Source organism: Oculina patagonica, chromosome 4, assembly GCF_052425735.1.
Source record: "Oculina patagonica isolate OP01 chromosome 4, crgOcupat, whole genome shotgun sequence".
In the NCBI taxonomy this organism is placed as follows: domain Eukaryota; kingdom Metazoa; phylum Cnidaria; class Anthozoa; order Scleractinia; family Oculinidae; genus Oculina; species Oculina patagonica.
Genome location: NC_135761.1, coordinates 63,722,950 through 63,741,084, shown reverse-complemented (window position 1 = coordinate 63,741,084; position 18,135 = coordinate 63,722,950). Strand labels below are relative to the sequence as shown.

At 40.5% G+C, this 18,135-nt stretch overlaps 1 protein-coding gene across 1 annotated transcript in view; it reads right to left on the bottom strand.

Annotated features, from left to right (window-relative positions):
• The window catches only part of LOC144651084 (tyrosine-protein kinase BAZ1B-like), a 48,636-nt gene that overhangs the window by 29,513 nt on the left and 988 nt on the right, over positions 1–18,135 (bottom strand). Inside the window, exons 2-12 of the mRNA XM_078510958.1 lie at positions 17,556–17,728; positions 16,485–16,584; positions 13,501–13,540; positions 10,093–10,169; positions 9,067–9,166; positions 5,091–5,156; positions 3,507–4,274; positions 2,606–2,745; positions 1,432–1,596; positions 441–474; positions 31–217 (exon numbers count right to left, since the gene is read on the bottom strand). Of these exons, the coding sequence (XP_078367084.1) occupies positions 31–217; positions 441–474; positions 1,432–1,596; positions 2,606–2,745; positions 3,507–4,274; positions 5,091–5,156; positions 9,067–9,166; positions 10,093–10,169; positions 13,501–13,540; positions 16,485–16,584; positions 17,556–17,728 (1,850 nt within the window). The remainder of the gene's footprint in view (positions 1–30; positions 218–440; positions 475–1,431; positions 1,597–2,605; positions 2,746–3,506; positions 4,275–5,090; positions 5,157–9,066; positions 9,167–10,092; positions 10,170–13,500; positions 13,541–16,484; positions 16,585–17,555; positions 17,729–18,135) is intronic.

Below are 18,135 nucleotides of genomic sequence, written 5' to 3'. Positions count from 1 at the left end.
TTGCAGACCTAAGAAAGTATTGCTGCTTACCTATTGAGATCTGCAAGGATTCCCTTGGAACAAGAAGGTGTCTATAGGTGTGTACAAAGTCTGCTATCATGGCTACATCACCGAATGTTTCAGCTGTTATCCCACTTGGCATATTCACAGGCTTGGCTGCTGGAAGAGGCTTGGAGTTGGTCAACTCACTATCTTCGCATTTCTGACGATTATAAGGCTATGTTGTGAAGAGACAGTAATAGATTATTATCTGATGTTCAAATTTGATTTTTAATTTTAAACCTCAAAAACAAATTGTTACCACAAAAATACAACGCTTACATATACATGGTTTAGTTAACTATTTTAAATACTGCTCTACAAATGATAGCCAACTTCTACCTTTTGGTCTCATCGTTTCAATTCAACAACTTTGAACAGTTGTACTAATTAATTCTTACCTTGTGTAAAATTCCAATTTCGTTACCAAACTTCCTAAAAAAACAATGTACAGGGAAATGGTAAGAAGCCAAAAATTTAAGTGCAAGTCTAGAATCACTCATGAAAAAAACAGGAGCTTGTTTCAATTAAAAACAGTGAGATACACATTGAGCAGCATTGCATGTTAAGCGAAATGGATATATTGCTTGCTATGTGCTATACATCTTAATTAAAATTTTTGCTCATGCCAGTAATACAGCTATTGCTAGATATCTCTGATGTACATGTTGCAGTTAATTTTTTATTTTAACTAGTTAGTTTTTTCTAACTAGTTGATTTTTTTTAACTAGTTAAATAATGGGGTTAGGGTTGGGGTATCATGTATTTTTAAAAAATAGTGGTTCACCCAACGTTTCCTTCGTGGCAAAGTGGATAAGGGGTTGGACAGCAAATCCAGAGGTTGAGAGTTCAAATCCAGTGCAGGTTAGTAAAAAAGAAAAAAAACAAATAATAGTACTTAGGGGGAGGGGGATAATAGTAGATAGTAGGGGAGGGTTAGTAAGGATGGGGGGGGGAGTATGAGATATCAAGGGAGGGGAGGTATTCTACTTTTTCTACTTATTAACCTAGAATAATAATAAAAAAACTAGTTAGAAAAAAACTAACTAGTTAAAACAAAAAAAAATTAACTAGGATCAAAAAATAACTGCAACATACACAATTCTATGTAACATAGATAAATTAACATTTTTGGCTATTTTGTGTACCTTTTACTATTTTTCTCCTAACTTCAATATATTTTTTGTATTTCACTAATTAACTTTTATTTTTGTTGAATAAGGTTATTGGAAATTAGTGAATTTGTAAACATAATCTAGCAAAGTTAAGAGCATCTATTGTAACTATGGACTGTGAAAACAACAGCCACAAAAACAAACTTTTTTCAGTGACTTGCTGTCAGACTGTGTCGTTTAATGGTTAATAACAGCAATATAAATACACCAAACACACCTCTGCAATCTTTCTTTTTGCATTTTCAATTTCTCAGCCAAAAGATCTTGATGATGCGTATGAAGATTGAGTGCAACAGAGCTTGAAGAAGACATTTGTTCTGTTTTCTTCATCAAAGCATTTGTTGTCTGATTAGGTTTATCCTTCTGAAATGCAGTCCCAAACCTAACAACATAAAACAAAGGTTTTCTAGACATTGACTATTACTGTTATGAACATTGCATTGATTTTACGATAAGCTGTTGATCCAGGTGAACTGAAAAGTGTCGTAGATTGTTTTCAATAGCAATAACCCTCCAAGTTTATTTTTTTTCCTTAGTGGCCATTTGGCCACCGACTGCTCAAGTTTGGTCACCAGTGAAAAATTTTAGTCGCTAGAGTAAGCTCACACTTCAGTTCAATCCTTCTTCTCAATTTTAGTCGCCAGGCTGGCAACTTTGTTGTAAATGCTTGGAGCTTCCATTTTACAAAGACCAAATCAATGGGGTGGGGAAAGGGGGTGTTTAAAACCAAAATTGTAAAAGGAATGTATGAAATTAAACTGGAATTTTGTGGGGGCTCAAACCAAATTTTTTTTTTTTAAATAAACTTTTTTCACTCCAAACTGTAAATGAATTCTGGTAAGTGAGAAAACTTAATATTCGTTCTCCACCGTCAATGATATCCTGTTTGAGATGATGTTTAATGAAGACTTTGTTGAAAACTTCTAGAAAAAAATTACTAATTGAAAGTATATCATTCCATTTAGCTAGTCGCGTTAAGCACTCTGACTAGTAGATAATGGGAAAGAACCAGTGACATGCAGAATATCCTGTTATGGCATAATAACTGACATACGCCTGTTTAGAAACCTTGTCTAGTGAAGGAGAACAGGGGGCAGGAGCCCGGGAGAAAAGGGGCGGAAAGCAAGAGAAGAGAGGGCGTGAAGCCGGATTCCTAAAGTGGCGGTAACCGGGAGAAAATGAGTAAAATTTCCCAACATTTTGGTATATTTTGCAAAAGACAAGGGACAAAGAGATGGGACTCACCACAGGAAAGGGGCAGGAAGTAAAGGCGAGGGTAAAAGGTATGGGAGGCACGAGGTTCAGACCCCCTGTCCCCACCCACTGTCTTGTTTTTATTAATACACATGCATAAAGCAAGGTAAAATTTAATATTCATCCTCAAACCTTACATTTCAGACAGGGTTTTCTGTTTCTTGGTTTTCATTTTTGGTGATGATTGAACAGCTTTCTCATGATCTGATTTCTTTGTGAGGTCTAGCAATGTTATTTGCTTCTTTTTGCCACTTGATTGTTTTACTCTGTCTGCAAGCTGTGGGAAAAAAAGGGAATTTCAAAGCACAATAATGTCACACCACAAGGTTTGCCTTTACAAATAAAAACTTTGGTGAAATAGTTTGGTGAAACAATAATTTTACCTTCAAAAATCTGGAGGAAAATTGCAAAACCTTTCTATTTTAGAACAAACTATCCTTCTTGTACTGATTTTAACAAGTACATTTCTTAAAAAGTCACAACAATTTAGTCAGTGATAGATCCAGTTAGACATCGTTCTATAGTTTATGGTTTACACTTAATTCTTACCACATGCCTGCTAAAAATTAAAGAAAGTTTTACGGCACAAGCAGTAAAACGCAGTTAATGGAGCGTGACGTGCAAAAAATACCGTATTTTCTTGATTAAACGCCAGGCCCCGAATAAACGCCAGGTCTCCAAGCTGTATTTTAAAATAAACCCCTTAAACAGTTATTAACGGTTTAAAATGCTTTAAAAATAATGTCTAAATATATTGCTGTCAAAAATAATGAATAAAAATCATTTCTGAGAATCATAGGGCTTGAACAAACTCCTGGAATCAAATAAACGCAGGCTCTATCGGACCAAGTTTGAAATAAACACTGGGAGCGTTTAAACGAGAAAATACGGTATTATAACCTTGGAGGCTACCCTGAAATACTACCACCAGGAAAAATTATTGCCATATGCAAGTTCTCTTTTTTTTTTGAGAAAAAAAAAAACAAGTAAAATGTAACAATAATTACATGTAAATGTTATCAAGTTCTTCATATTTACCTTATGTGTAGAAGATTCAAAATCCATGTCAGAGTCACTATCGACGTTCACTAACTCTCCTTTTTGCACCAAAGCCTCTGGTTTAAGTTTCTTGGTCTTTTTCTTTGATATGGCTCCTTTTACAAGCTCCTTTTCCATGATGCTATTATCTGTTACTGATTTTGATAAATCAAGTTTTTTAGAAACATTTCCTTCTTTTGCATGCTTCTTTTTTGACTCCTCTGTGCTTCCTAATGCCTTCTTGGATTTCCCACTTTTTGGTGTACTTTTCAGCTTTTTACTAGACTTTGTCTTGGGACTCTTGCTATCTCGGATGATGACGTCATTTGTATCATCTTCAATTACCACACATTTCTTGGTCTTATTGCCAACATCATCAACACCAGATTTTTTATGCGCAGGGCTTTTGACAACCACTCCCCTGCAAGGAGACTTGACAGGGGTCAACACCAATCTACACTTCACTGGAGTGCCGCGAAGCTGACCTGACGGTGTTTTGTCATCATCTTTCTCTGAACTGGTACAAATAACACTGTCATCTTTCTTTGCTGGGGTGATTTTATTCAGAGACTTGTCAGATAACTTAGACAGACTCACAGTGATACTGTTGTCAACACTTTTTGTAAAAGAGTCTAGTTTTCTCTGTGATAGGTCTGTTTTATTCACTCGTGGTTTCCTATGTCCTGCGCTCTCATCCAGGGCTTTCTTCTTTTTCTTCTCGATGCTTTTGTTGCCTTTTGTGGGAGTCTTGGATGAAGGAGTTGGTGTCTGGAAGATTTCAAGAGCAAAAAAAAACTTGATTCACAATTATACCTAGGCCAGACGTCAATTGATTCAGACAGACTATTAACCCCTTGCAAGCCTACCAAGGACGTAAAAATACATCCTCTCTGTTGTCATGCAATGACCGAGGACGTATATAATTATACGTCCTCAACCAAAGGACATGAAAGCCTGGTTGTTCGCGATGCCTTGAATAACTCATCCCCGGTTGTTGAGAAAGGTCTGGCACTACTTTTGAAACACCGCTGACCCAATACAATTGCTTTTTGCTCAGACAATTTACAAAATGGCGGCTTGTGTGCGTGAAGGCAGAATGGACATAGACGAAGCTATTGCTGAAATTTTTGCCTATCGCGACTCTGATGTAAGCGATTTAAGTCACAGTGAATTAATGCCAAGTGATTCTGAAGAGTCTGAACAAAAAGAAGAAGAAGGTGGCAAAGAAGAAGCCTTGATCGATCGAAGAAATTGAACATCCAAATGCACATGGTCAAAGAGTTCGCCGGGGAGCTGTACGAGGCAACAGTACAGTAAGAGAATGCGGAAAAGAGAGAGTAACTCATTCTAAATGCTTAATCTAGGTGTACTTTAATATTTTGTCTGAAAAGATGCCATTGCTTAGCCAAATTTAGAATCTCATTAAAAATTCAATGTGGCCGCGGGTTGCTTGGTGTGTTTGGCTCTGATAGGCAAGGGGTTAAACCAAGGAAAAAGTCCCTTATTCCATCCTAGTGCTTTGGATCATTATTAATTTTGCACTTCTTCATCTAAAATCAGTCAACTTGTAAAATAATTCTGTACCTTGTTTAGGACCAATGAAAAGTCATTCAACTTGTCAGGAAGTGAATACTTCTTAGCTACGTCACTCTGAAAGTTATAAACAAGATTACAAAAATTCAATTAGTATATATGTACGCTGATCAAGGAAGGGCACTTATCACTGAGGTAACTATCTGCACGTCACATGGTAGAAAGAGCTCCATGTACAATCTTCTACAAATTTCATTTGACAATAAGCCAGGGGCTAAAATTTACCCTTACATAGCTACAGTGTGTAGGAAGCTAAAGCTAATTATAGGACACTGTCTTAACTTTGGGTTTTGCTACATAAAGCAACTAAGAGTACTGCTCCCTGGATGTGATGCTCAGGCTTTACCTTAGCATTTAGTCAGGCTAACTTCCAGAATTAGGAATGTTAAAATGAATAGTTTACAGAGCTATTAGAGATGTCCTCTAAACAAAGCCCACACAGTCATTATTTGATACATGCATTTCAGCATCAATTACTCATCAACAATGGATGAGTGTGGGAAGGTGCTTAAGAGGAGATTTGTAGAAGAATCCGACAACGTCCGGTAATGCTATGAAAAATTGTTCGCTCATCTTCTGCATGAAGGTAGTCCTTATTAAAACTAAAAACGTTATGTTGTTTTTTTCTTCAAATATTTTTATTTTTCTGAGAAAAACGAAATTTTTTGATTGACATCTAGACTCGTCTAGACTCGATTGAGAGGGTACAAATTGGGTTGAAAATTGACCATTTTCAATCGATTCGTATGTCAAAACCATCACGCGCAGAAAAAATAAATACAACCGGTCTATTGCATGACTCTTCCTTGTCCAAATAAGCATAGTTTCAAGAGTTTTGGTTTAATCTAATTATTTTACGGTAAACAAAACCAGACTATTCTCACGCGAAATGAAAGTCGGTCGGTCAAAAGAATCGTCATTTTCACTATGTGCCTTATCTCAGAATTCCTTGAGATAAATATATTTCAACTGTAGAAGGATGATACTCTTAAAATATTTAAAGTTTTGTCTGGGTAAATGATTAAGCACTTGTCAAAAAATTATTCAAAATCGTACAAAAACGACACAAATCACGCAAGCTTTCGAATGCGTGACCAAAAGTATTACCACCGTATTTGTTCTTTAAATCAATTTAGTCGCAACACTAGCAATACCAAGGCATAAATCATAATAAATATGTTCACCTTTGCTTGATTATGATATCCTGTCCCATGCAATACGTTTTTTCCTGTCATTTCTTCAATGGCTTCCCGTTCAGTTTCGATTCAGTTCGCATGCCGCTTGTCGAATCCGTCTGCGACTGGTGAATTTGAAGCAACCACCGATACGAGTTTAACCAAATATGTATCGTCATGATTAACAAGCCCTTTTTGTGTTACTTGATTAAGCCATATTTCAGGTTATAGCCGGCAAAGCGTTTTCGATAAGCCACTTTGCAGTGCCTGTTGGCCCCGTTATTATTCCAAGTGAAGTATAAATTTGCATACTTTCGAGACAAGCGTGACAGTTTTTTATACTTAGAGGGTGGGGTGAGGAAGGGTCTTAAATTTTTAGATGAATCAATGGTTTGAAAACGTTTGGGGATGAATTGTCACAAACTAATACCGTATTTTACATGGGGATGTAAAAGAATTTCACAACGTCAAACCTGACCCCACGGGAACAAGGATACCAGTTTTCTGGAATATGACATTTGATATTTCTCTTCCTACATCTCTATCTCCTTTAGAAGTCTTCCCTTTAATCTCGTGAGGAACTTTGCATGTACTGGAACTTTTTCGCCATCCAATTCCAAGCTCGGATCGATGAAAGGGACAGATAGTAAAATCGCGTCGATCATACGAGCATTAGGACTGCCAACTATCGTTTTAAAAGAACAAGAAACTTCCATGAGACACCAAGTGCAGCGAGAACATGTGGAGTTTCCAACAGTTCACCAGACAACTGAAGGAAAAAGAACTTTATGGGGACTGTGTTGTGCCGGTTGCTCCACAAATGGTTCGTGAGAAAAAAGAAATCATTCAAACATCTATAATCGAGTTTAGTAAATTACATTAGTCTCGTCTCCTAAAAGTAAACAACGTGAATTCTCGCACACACAAGGTCAATTATTTTACTTTGTTGTTTTGGAGAATAACGAAGTACATAACTGAATATATGGTTTTTATAGAAGGAGCAACCAGCAATTAGTAGATTATAGACTACCACCAAACCGGAAACGAGAAGCAAACGACTTTTAGAAAGTCTAACTTTAATAGATTACAACACTTTTTCCTGGCAGCGGCTTTTTGTCAATACTTTTACGGTTTTTCTCTCTTTGATTTTGAGCGTAAGCAGAACTTATAAGTAAAGTAAATCACGTAGCAAATACGAGTTTGTGACAATTCATCCCCAAACGTTTTCAAACCATTGATTCATCTAAAAATTTAAGACCCTTCCTCACCCCACCCCCTAAGTATAAAAAACTGTCACGCTTGTCTCGAAAGTATGCAAATTTATACTTCACTTGGAATAATAACGGGGCCAACAGGCACTGCAAAGTGGCTTATCGACAACGCTTTGCCGGCTATAACCTGAAATATGGCTTAATCAAGTAACACAAAAAGGGCTTGTTAATCATGACGATACATATTTGGTTAAACTCGTATCGGTGGTTGCTTCAAATTCACCAGTCGCAGACGGATTCGACAAGCGGCATGCGAACTGAATCGAAACTGAACGGGAAGCCATTGAAGAAATGACAGGAAAAAACGTATTGCATGGGACAGGATATCATAATCAAGCAAAGGTGAACATATTTATTATGATTTATGCCTTGGTATTGCTAGTGTTGCGACTAAATTGATTTAAAGAACAAATACGGTGGTAATACTTTTGGTCACGCATTCGAAAGCTTGCGTGATTTGTGTCGTTTTTGTACGATTTTGAATAATTTTTTGACAAGTGCTTAATCATTTACCCAGACAAAACTTTAAATATTTTAAGAGTATCATCCTTCTACAGTTGAAATATATTTATCTCAAGGAATTCTGAGATAAGGCACATAGTGAAAATGACGATTCTTTTGACCGACCGACTTTCATTTCGCGTGAGAATAGTCTGGTTTTGTTTACCGTAAAATAATTAGATTAAACCAAAACTCTTGAAACTATGCTTATTTGGACAAGGAAGAGTCATGCAATAGACCGGTTGTATTTATTTTTTTCTGCGCATGATGGTTTTGACATACGAATCGATTGAAAATGGTCAATTTTCAACCCAATTTGTACCCTCTCAATCGAGTCTAGACGAGTCTAGATGTCAAATCGAAAATTTCATTTTTCTCAGAAAAATAAAACTATTTGAAGAAAAAAACAACATAACGTTTTTAGTTTTAATAAGGACTACCTTCATGCAGAAGATGAGCGAAATCCCTGTATTTTAAGAATTGCCGCAAAAAAACAATTTTTGTTCGATTCTTCTACAAACTTGCTCTTAAAGGCTCTGTGGGAATTGCCGGCAAGTGTGGAAGGTAAACATAGCAACCCTGCGAGCAGCGACCACCAGGCACCGTCACACTGAAATACTTAAGGGAAGGGAGGGATGGGAGCAAAAAGCTAATCGCTAACTGTGTGCATGGAGCAACATGAGTGAAATGGCTTGACCTCAGCAGGAGAGCTGTAAAATCACTGAGGTCCAGGGAATGTCCTCGTGCCCTCCCGTATTAGTGAAGAAGACCCCCCCCCAGCATTATGTCACCGGTACCCATTTATACACCTGGGTGAAGAGAGGCACTATGAGAGCAAAGTGTCTTTCCCAAGAACACAACACAAGTGACCACGGCTGGGGCTCGAACTTGGACCGCTCGATCCGGAGTCTGGCGTACTAACCGTTAGGCCACCGAGCCACCACTGACCAAAATTCAAGTTTAACCTCTGTTAACCTCCTCAGTCTCGTTTTATTTGATCAAAGTATTTAATATTATTACCTTGACTATCCAAGGACTGTTATCATTTCTCCAAGGGTTTTCTGTGTTAGCTCTAATAAAGCACTTCATCATCTCCTCTGATGGCAGCTTCTTAACACGTCTTCAAAAATAAAACAAGAACAAATCTGAAGTTTGTATAGTGTGATCATCCAGCTGAAAAGAACTGTTGCTAGTGATCGACGTTTTGTCCACCTTACTAAAAGACATCTTCAGAATAAAATGAAAATTTGTTTGTCAGTCAGTGATGTTGTGAGTCTGGGCCGTTAAAGCATGTCAGTTTTGCCATGATGTTATTGACTTTAACATTTTACACAATTTTTATTGTAAAACAGCACTGCTCTCAATGAGTTCTAAGAGCTTTTAATATAGCACACTTAACCTATGTCTTGTGATTCATACTTTGCTGCAAACACAGAGTTATGAGTTTTAAACAAGGACTCAGAAGTACATTAATTGATGTATATGTGGCTGCTTCGCAGCTATCAGTGGCGGTAAGTCTCGCAGCGACTTACCCAAGCTGCGTTTTCGCTATTTTAGTGGCGCTATTTTACGTTCTTATGCCTTTTCTTGCCCGATCCAGCATGTGGCAGCGGAGTCGGCTCATAGTGCTGGGGAAATAAGTAACGCTTGACAAGTCACAACTGTCTACACTACACGATGCTAGACCGGAGGTCAGCTCATAGTGCCGTTTAGAGTTAGACTTCTAGGGCTCGTAAGCTTTTGGCCTTGCCGACTTGTCCGATCAAGGGCAGAATTTACCGCTGGGGAGATAAGTTTAGCTTTTGGTCACGCAACGGAAGTTCGTCTCTGTTCCCCCCTTTACGCCATATAAGGTGTGGTTTTTGTGTCTGATTATTTTAAGTGTTTTAAAGTATAACTTCGTAGGAACTGCAACATTAACATACATGTGGAATACTTGGCTGTGACTCACAAAAACAGACGAATCCTCCAAATTAGTGTTGTTAGAGTTTAATTAATGTTGCAGTGCAAAGTGAATGCAGTGTGCAAATTAAAATAACATCTTACTTTACATCCTCTAATGGAATATCCTTGAAGCAATCTTGCACACTGTCACACTCAATGTCATAACTTGCATCAGTGCTCTAAAATGATGTTTGTTTGTTGTTAAGTACATACTGTACACATACTTTAAATAAAATATATGTGTGGGTACTAGGTGGTGTCAGAGATTTCTAATTGTAGGATGTGAGATACCTACTAACAGGGAATATTCTCTTATAAGTGTCTTCATGCTTACAGAAGGTGTAAGCTTGTGGGATAATTAGGGTGGCGCTTACTAATCGAAGAGCTCCGGGGAAGAACGGCTCCTGGAATTTCTGGCTAATTCAAACATTATCGAAACAGCTCCAAATTGCACATGCAGGTTTGTTTACGTGTGCTTAACACTGTCCTGTGTTTCATTTCGCTGGTCTTTTGTTCGTTTTCGAAAAATAACACATGTATGCAAAAGACAAGGTTTTTTGCTGGCGGCGTCTTTAGGACTTTTCTTCCACAAACGATAAACAAAGGAAACCTTTTGTTCCTCAAAACAATGAAACCAGCTAAAGTTTTGGGATTACAGGCCTAGCCCTAACCCCAAGGGTTAGGGTTAACATTTGACGCTAGGGTTTCATTTCAAGTTTAAGGTTAAAAAGCTATACCCAAGGATAAGGGTTAGGGTTAGCATTTAAACTAAGTTTAGGATCAGAGTCAGCCTCAACACTCAAATCGCGCTTTTTGTGCAGTAAGCTTTCACACCAGTTTGCTGGTGGCTAGCTTTCACTGCAGTCTGCTTGTGGTTAGCTGCTTTTTGTTGTTTCGGGCAAGACTATTTTAATCTGTTACCACAGGCGGCCCAGGCTCTCTCGTTAATTATTTGCAAGGGTCGTTGTTGGTTCAACTCAAGCGATCGAAAAATATGCTTCATAAATTGACGAATTTGAGATCTTTCGTTCCTAAATTACAATAAACTGTAAGCCATATAAATAAAGATTACTTACCTATTGTTGATTGTCTGCTTTTGTGTGATTTTGAGGGGTTTTGGGACGTTTATTCCCCACTTGCCGCTGACGCCCCCTACTAATACCAAAGAAAAAGACAAGGCATGCAGCTTCCAACGCCGCCAAGTCCCGACACGGCCCAGAATTTTTCCAATTTCTCGTATTTCCAGGCGTCGCTTCGCCATCCAGCCTCGGTCAAATATAGTTCGATAAATTACCAAGCTTTGGGCCGAAAATCGTGGCAATCGCCCGGTTTTAACGACCTAAACAGCCGCTGCGAATTTTCACATTCGACAAGAATCCGCCATCGTCAGTGGATGTGGCGGAAAGGCGGAGATCATAACGCCGTTATCAAATTCAAAGTTTAAAAAAACCGAGGTCAGATTACGCGTGCAAGCGACAAATGAACATTTTACCCCTCCCTACAGTGCTAGGCGTGTGCGACGAAAAGACATTCCCAGAAGAGGAACGACAAAAGCTTATACCATCATTATGATGAACTTTTATTTCAATTTTAATGCTTTCATTACTACACTTTTTTACAATTACCATTACATTGTTTTTAAACTAAACTTGACCCACATGGGAGTCCGCATGGGAATGTCTTTTCGTCGTGCAAGCGACAAATGAACATTCTACCCCTCCCTACAGTGCTAGGCGTGTGCGACGAAAAGACATTCCCATGCGGACTCCCATGTGGGTCAAGTTTAGTTTAAAAACAATGTAATGGTAATTGTAAAAAAGTGTAGTAATGAAAGCATTAAAATTGAAATAAAAGTTCATCATAATGATGGTATAAGCTTTTGTCGTTCCTCTTCTGGGAATGTCTTTTCGTCGCACATGCCTAGCACTTGCACGCGTAATCTGACCTCGGTTTTTTTAAACTTTGAATTTGATAACGGCGTTATGATCTCCGCCTTTCCGCCACATCCACTGACGATGGCGGATTCTTGTCGAATGTGAAAATTCGCAGCGGCTGTTTAGGTCGTTAAAACCGGGCGATTGCCACGATTTTCAGCCCAAAGCTTGGTAATTTATCGAACTATATTTGACCGAGGCTGGATGGCGAAGCGACGCCTGGAAATACGAGAAATTGAAAAAAATTCTGGGCCGTGTCGGGACTTGGCGGCGTTGGAAGCTGCATGCCTTGTCTTTTTCTTTGATATTAGTAGGGGGCGTCAGCGGCAAGTGAGGAATAAACGTCCCAAAACCCCTCAAAATCACACAATAACAGACAATCAACAATAGGTAAGTGATCTTTATTTATTTGGCTTACAGTTTATTGTAATTTAGGAACGAAAGATCTCAAATTCGTCAATTTATGAAGCATCTTTTTTGATCGCTTGAGTCGAACCGACAACGACCCTTGCAAATAATTAACGAGAGAGCCTGGGCCGCCTGTGCTGTTACCGTTATCTGTAATTTGAGGTGAAAGTGAAATAAAGACTGATTGCTTTCAGTTAAGTGCCGCAGGCTTGCTCTCACTTCTATCTCCACTCCTTATATCATCACACATCTACAAAATCCCGCGAAAACAAGATAAACTTCTGAGGTTTTCGTTCGCACAAATCGATAGATTGATTGATGAATATTTAATGAGGCACAGAAAAAATTTTGCAAAGGGAAGGTGCCCTGCAAAACATCTAAAAAAATTTTAAAGTATCAAACCAGTTTGCTTCTCGGCAATTTTGTCGCTGCAGCACCCAAGGGGACACTGCAAAACTCACGCTGACATAGTTTCCAACAACAGATCTGTGTTTTTAGATTTTATTTACCACTTGGCTCCGCCGGCCTTTGTCGAACAACTTTCTCTTGAGCGCTAAAAGGCACTATTGTACAAAACAAAGGCCGAACATCTTGCATTTCTTCAAGAAATGCTGTGAGACTTACGGGTTTTCAGACTTATTGATGTCCTTCAACCACCAAGTGGACGCACTTGCACTCATCAAAGGAACCAGTAGTATACATGTATTTTCCCAAGAAATACGCCATTTTTCTGTACTTGAATCCCTAACATGTGACTTAAGATGTCACAATAGAATAGCGAGTCCCAGTCCCTCGATGCTACCGCTTGGGAGCAAATTAATGGCGGGCGGTCAGCAAAGTTGGTTTATGAAACGCTGTTTTTACATCCTGGACGACTGTAATAAAGTTCCTCGAGGCAAGATTTGCACACGTGATGCGTAGAAAAATGTCTAGTGCTGGATTACTGTGGACAATGTAAGCTACAAATTAAATCTTTTTTTTTTTTTGCATATGTTATTTTTCAAAAACGAATAATGATAATGAATAATGATTGATAATGTTCGATTTAACCAGAAATTCCAGGGGCCATTCTTCCCCAGAGCTCTTTATTGATGATCACTAAAACAATACTTGAATTGGACTTGAATAACTTATTACACAAATGCAATAACAACTCCTATTCACTCACATTGGTTCCATGATAAATTCTGGAAATTCTACCTTGATACCTGAATGAAACCAGAAAACAGTTAAAAAAAATAGGAAGGAAAAATTTAAAGATCCTGATCAGTTTTTAGGAATGTTTATTAAGATATTTCACAATAAGCTTAACATAACAGATTTGACTATCACTTAAAGACAACAAGTGAGGTAGTCTTATTAGGTAAGAGAAAGTCTGCATTCCAGCCTAGTGACCCATCAGTTCAGAGCTTATCCCATCACAGGGTTACCCCTCCCCCCCCCCCAGCATTTGCCGGTACCCATTTATACACCTGGGTGGAGAGAGGCACTGTGAGAGTAAAGTGTCTTGCCCAAGAACACAACATGATGACCCCGGCCAGGAGTCAAACCTGGACAGCTCAAACCAGAGTCCAGTGCACTAACCATTAGGCCACCGCACCTCCCGGGTAGTCTTATATTAGGCCACTGCACCATCCGGGTAGTCTTATATTAGGCCACCGCACCTCCCGGGTAGTCTCATATTAGACCACCACACCTCCCGGGTAGTCTTATATTAGGCCACTGCACCATCGGGGTAGTCTTATATTAGGCCACTGCACCTCCCGGGTAGTCTTATATTAGGCCACTGCACCATCCGGGTAGTCTCATATTAGGCCACCGCACCTCCCGGGTAGTCTTATATTAGGCCACCGCACCTCCCGGGTAGTCTTATATTAGGCCACGGCACCTCCTGGGTAGTCTCATATTAGGCCACTGCACCTCCTGGGTAGTCTTATATTAGGCCACCGCACCTCCTGGGTAGTCTTATATTAGGCCACCGCACCTCCTGGGTAGTCTTATATTAGGCCACCGCACCTCCCGGGTAGTCTTATATTAGGCCACTGCACCTCCTGGGTAGTCTTATATTAGGCCACTGCACCATCCGGGTAGTCTTATATTAGGCCACCGCACCTCCCGGGTAGTCTTATATTAGGCCACCGCACCTCCCGGGTAGTCTCATATTAGGCCACCGCACCTCCTGGGTAGTCTCATATTAGGCCACTGCACCATCCGGGTAGTCTTATATTAGGCCACCGCACCGCCCGGGTAGTCTTATATTAGGCCACCGCACCTCCCGGGTAGTCTTATATTAGGCCACCGCACCTCCCGGGTAGTCTTATATTAGGCCACCGCACCTCCCGGGTAGTCTTATATTAGGCCACCGCACCTCCAGGGTAGTCTTATATTAGGCCACCGCACCTCCTGGGTAGTCTTATATTAGGCCACCGCACCTCCCGGGTAGTCTTATATTAGGCCACTGCACCATCCGGGTAGTCTTATATTAGGCCACTGCACCATCCGGGTAGTCTTATATTAGGCCACCGCACCTCCCGGGTAGTCTCATATTAGACCACCACACCTCCCGGGTAGTCTTATATTAGGCCACCGCACCTCCCGGGTAGTCTCATATTAGGCCACCGCACCTCCCAGGTAGTCTTATATTAGGCCACCGCACCTCCCAGGTAGTCTCATATTAAGCCACCGCACCTCCCGGGTAGTCTCATATTAGGCCACCGCACCTCCCGGGTAGTCTTATATTAGGCCACCGCACCTCCCGGGTAGTCTCATATTAGGCCACCGCACCTCCCAGGTAGTCTCATATTAGGCCACCGCACCTCCCGGGTAGTCTTATATTAGGCCACGGCACCTCCTGGGTAGTCTCATATTAGGCCACAGCACCTCCCGGGTAGTCTTATATTAGGCCACCGCACCTCCTGGGTAGTCTTATATTAGGCCACCGCACCTCCCGGGTAGTCTTATATTAGGCCACCGCACCTCCCGGGTAGTCTTATATTAGGCCACCGCACCTCCTGGGTAGTCTCATATTAGGCCACTGCACCATCCGGGTAGTCTTATATTAGGCCACCGCACCTCCTGGGTAGTCTCATATTAGGCCACCGCACCTCCTGGGTAGTCTTATATTAGGCCACCGCACCTCCCGGGTAGTCTTATATTAGGCCACCGCACCTCCCGGGTAGTCTTATATTAGGCCACCGCACCTCCCGGGTAGTCTTATATTAGGCCACCGCACCTCCCGGGTATTCCTATATTAGGCCACCGCACCTCCCGGGTGGTCTTATATTAGGCCACCGCACCTCCCGGGTAGTCTTATATTAGGCCACCGCACCTCCTGGGTAGTCTTTTTAGGCCACCGCACCTCCCAGGTAGTCTTATATTAGGCCACCGCACCTCCCGGGTAGTCTTATATTAGGCCACCGCACCTCCCGTGTAGTCTCATATTAGGCCACCGCACCTCTCGGGTAGTCTTATATTAGGCCACCGCACCTCCCGGGTAGTCTTATATTAGGCCACCGCACCTCCCGGGTAGTCTCATATTAGGCCACCGCACCTCCCAGGTAGTCTTATATTAGGCCACCGCACCTCCCGGGTAGTCTTATATTAGGCCACCGCACCTCCTGGGTAGTCTCATATTAGGCCACCGCACCTCCCGGGTAGTCTTATATTAGGCCACCGCACCTCCCGGGTAGTCTTATATTAGGCCACCGCACCTCCCGGGTAGTCTTATATTAGGCCACAGCACCTCCTGGGTAGTCTCATATTAGGCCACCGCACCTCCTGGGTAGTCTTATATTAGGCCACCGCACCTCCCGGGTAGTCTTATATTAGGCCACCGCACCTCCCGGGTAGTCTTATTATTTTAGCAGAAATTTGATCTGCCACAAAAACTCACTCACGGAAAACGACGACAATGATTACCGGTAGTCAAATTATTTTAGTATACTCTAAATGATTGCAGCCCAGAACTGAACCTACAGTTTTATGCATTTTTAAGCTAAAAATCAAGAATTATGTTCCCTTTTAAAAACAGTGCAAACACAATCATGTTCTATCAGCAAATAGACAATAAGAGAGCCAATCAGATTCCCAGATTTTCAATAGGACTCACTGAGTGTCCACTTAATTTTCAGCTGCATGGCACATGCGACTTACCACTCTCCAAGGACACAACACTCTACAGGCTCATTTGCCACAAACTCTTCCTTTAGTTGTTTGCTACACTGTTGTACCAGGGTTTGTAGTGCACTTGTACCTTTGGAAAACAGGTAAAAAACACATTTGTTGTTATCTCATGACAAATATTGGCTATACATAAACATTAGAGAAAGTAAATTCAGAGCGACACAGTCACTGAGTCAAAACTTTTGTTTACAGTGAAGGGCCATATAAACATGTACATGCAATGCTTGACATCACATCTCTTTGAACATCACGCCTCCTTCATCATAATATTATTTGTTGGTAATACAACAACTCCACAGATCATTATTTTTGCAAGGAGAAATGAGAGTCTGATCACACTTAGTATGAATGTTGTTGGCATTAGCTAAAACAGTATTAACTAGTTAATTATTGTTAGTCGCGTTGTGTCATTTCATTCCCCATAGGCTCGGATGTCATATTCCTCATGCTCGCTGTTAGTCAAATCTTGTCCCCTCCCTCCCTTCCCAAGACACAATTTATCTTGTCAATAAATTTTGTTTCGTTTCTGGCCCAAATGTTGTCAGCGTCTTTACTCCCGTCTCAGTGTGGAGGGTTATGTAAATAATTATATTAAGTTAAGAGTTAATCCAGAAAATGTAAAGGTAGAGTTGTTCCAATCCTGAGGATCAAAGAAGCCAAGTGGTTTACTGGTGCTGATGCTTGCCATTGGTTGTTGTAACATGAATTGAGATCACCAAAAGTGCTGTTACTTCCCCTTGATGGAATGCTAGTCTATCAAAGGTAATAACCCCAGTAATTTTTATAAGATTCCCTTACTGAACATTGGCCAATACCCATTAATTAGTCCCATGTAGATAGCAGCACTGGGAGAGTTACCGGTAAGTGTTGTGCCAACATTGGTGCCAGCACCGGTAAGTGTTGTGCCAACAATGTTGTAACGTATGCAATGACCCTGACACGGCTCAAGCCTGCACAACTTCATCCTGCATCCAAAGCACTTACATTATTAGGCACTAACTTAGGAATTATCAGTTGTTTTGATGTATAAATTGTACTTACTGTGGTGAACAATTTGTAAAATTGGTTTCTTGAGATACGTTGGAAAACTTTCAAGCCTTTTCAGAGCCTGTTCTTCACATGCTACCGTCTCTCCATATTTCAGGTTTGTTTTCCCAGTCAGCTCACAGCTCCACACTTGGAATCCATACAGAATAATGCGATTAACATATTCACTTCATTGTGTTAAGGAAATGTACATCAATTTCAAGTTATGAAAAGGATATTGAAATAGTGAATATATGATATTGAATATATATTTGAACTGCGAATGAAGAATAAATGAAGAGAAGATCCTAGCAGTTAAGAACACAACTTAAGCAGTTGCGAAAATTAAGCCTGAAAAAATCAGGCTTGCCGGGAATCAAACCCTGACCTCTGCGATACCGGTACAGCGCTCTAACCAATTGAGCTAACAAGCCAAATGGGAGCAAGCCAATTTAATTACCAGCTCCTAGTTGGCTTGTTAACTCAACTGGTTAGAGCGCTGCACTGGTATCGCAGAGGTCAAGATTTGAGTCCCAGCAAGCTTGATTTTTTCAGGCTTAATTTTCGCAACTGCTTAAGTTGTGTTCTTAACTGC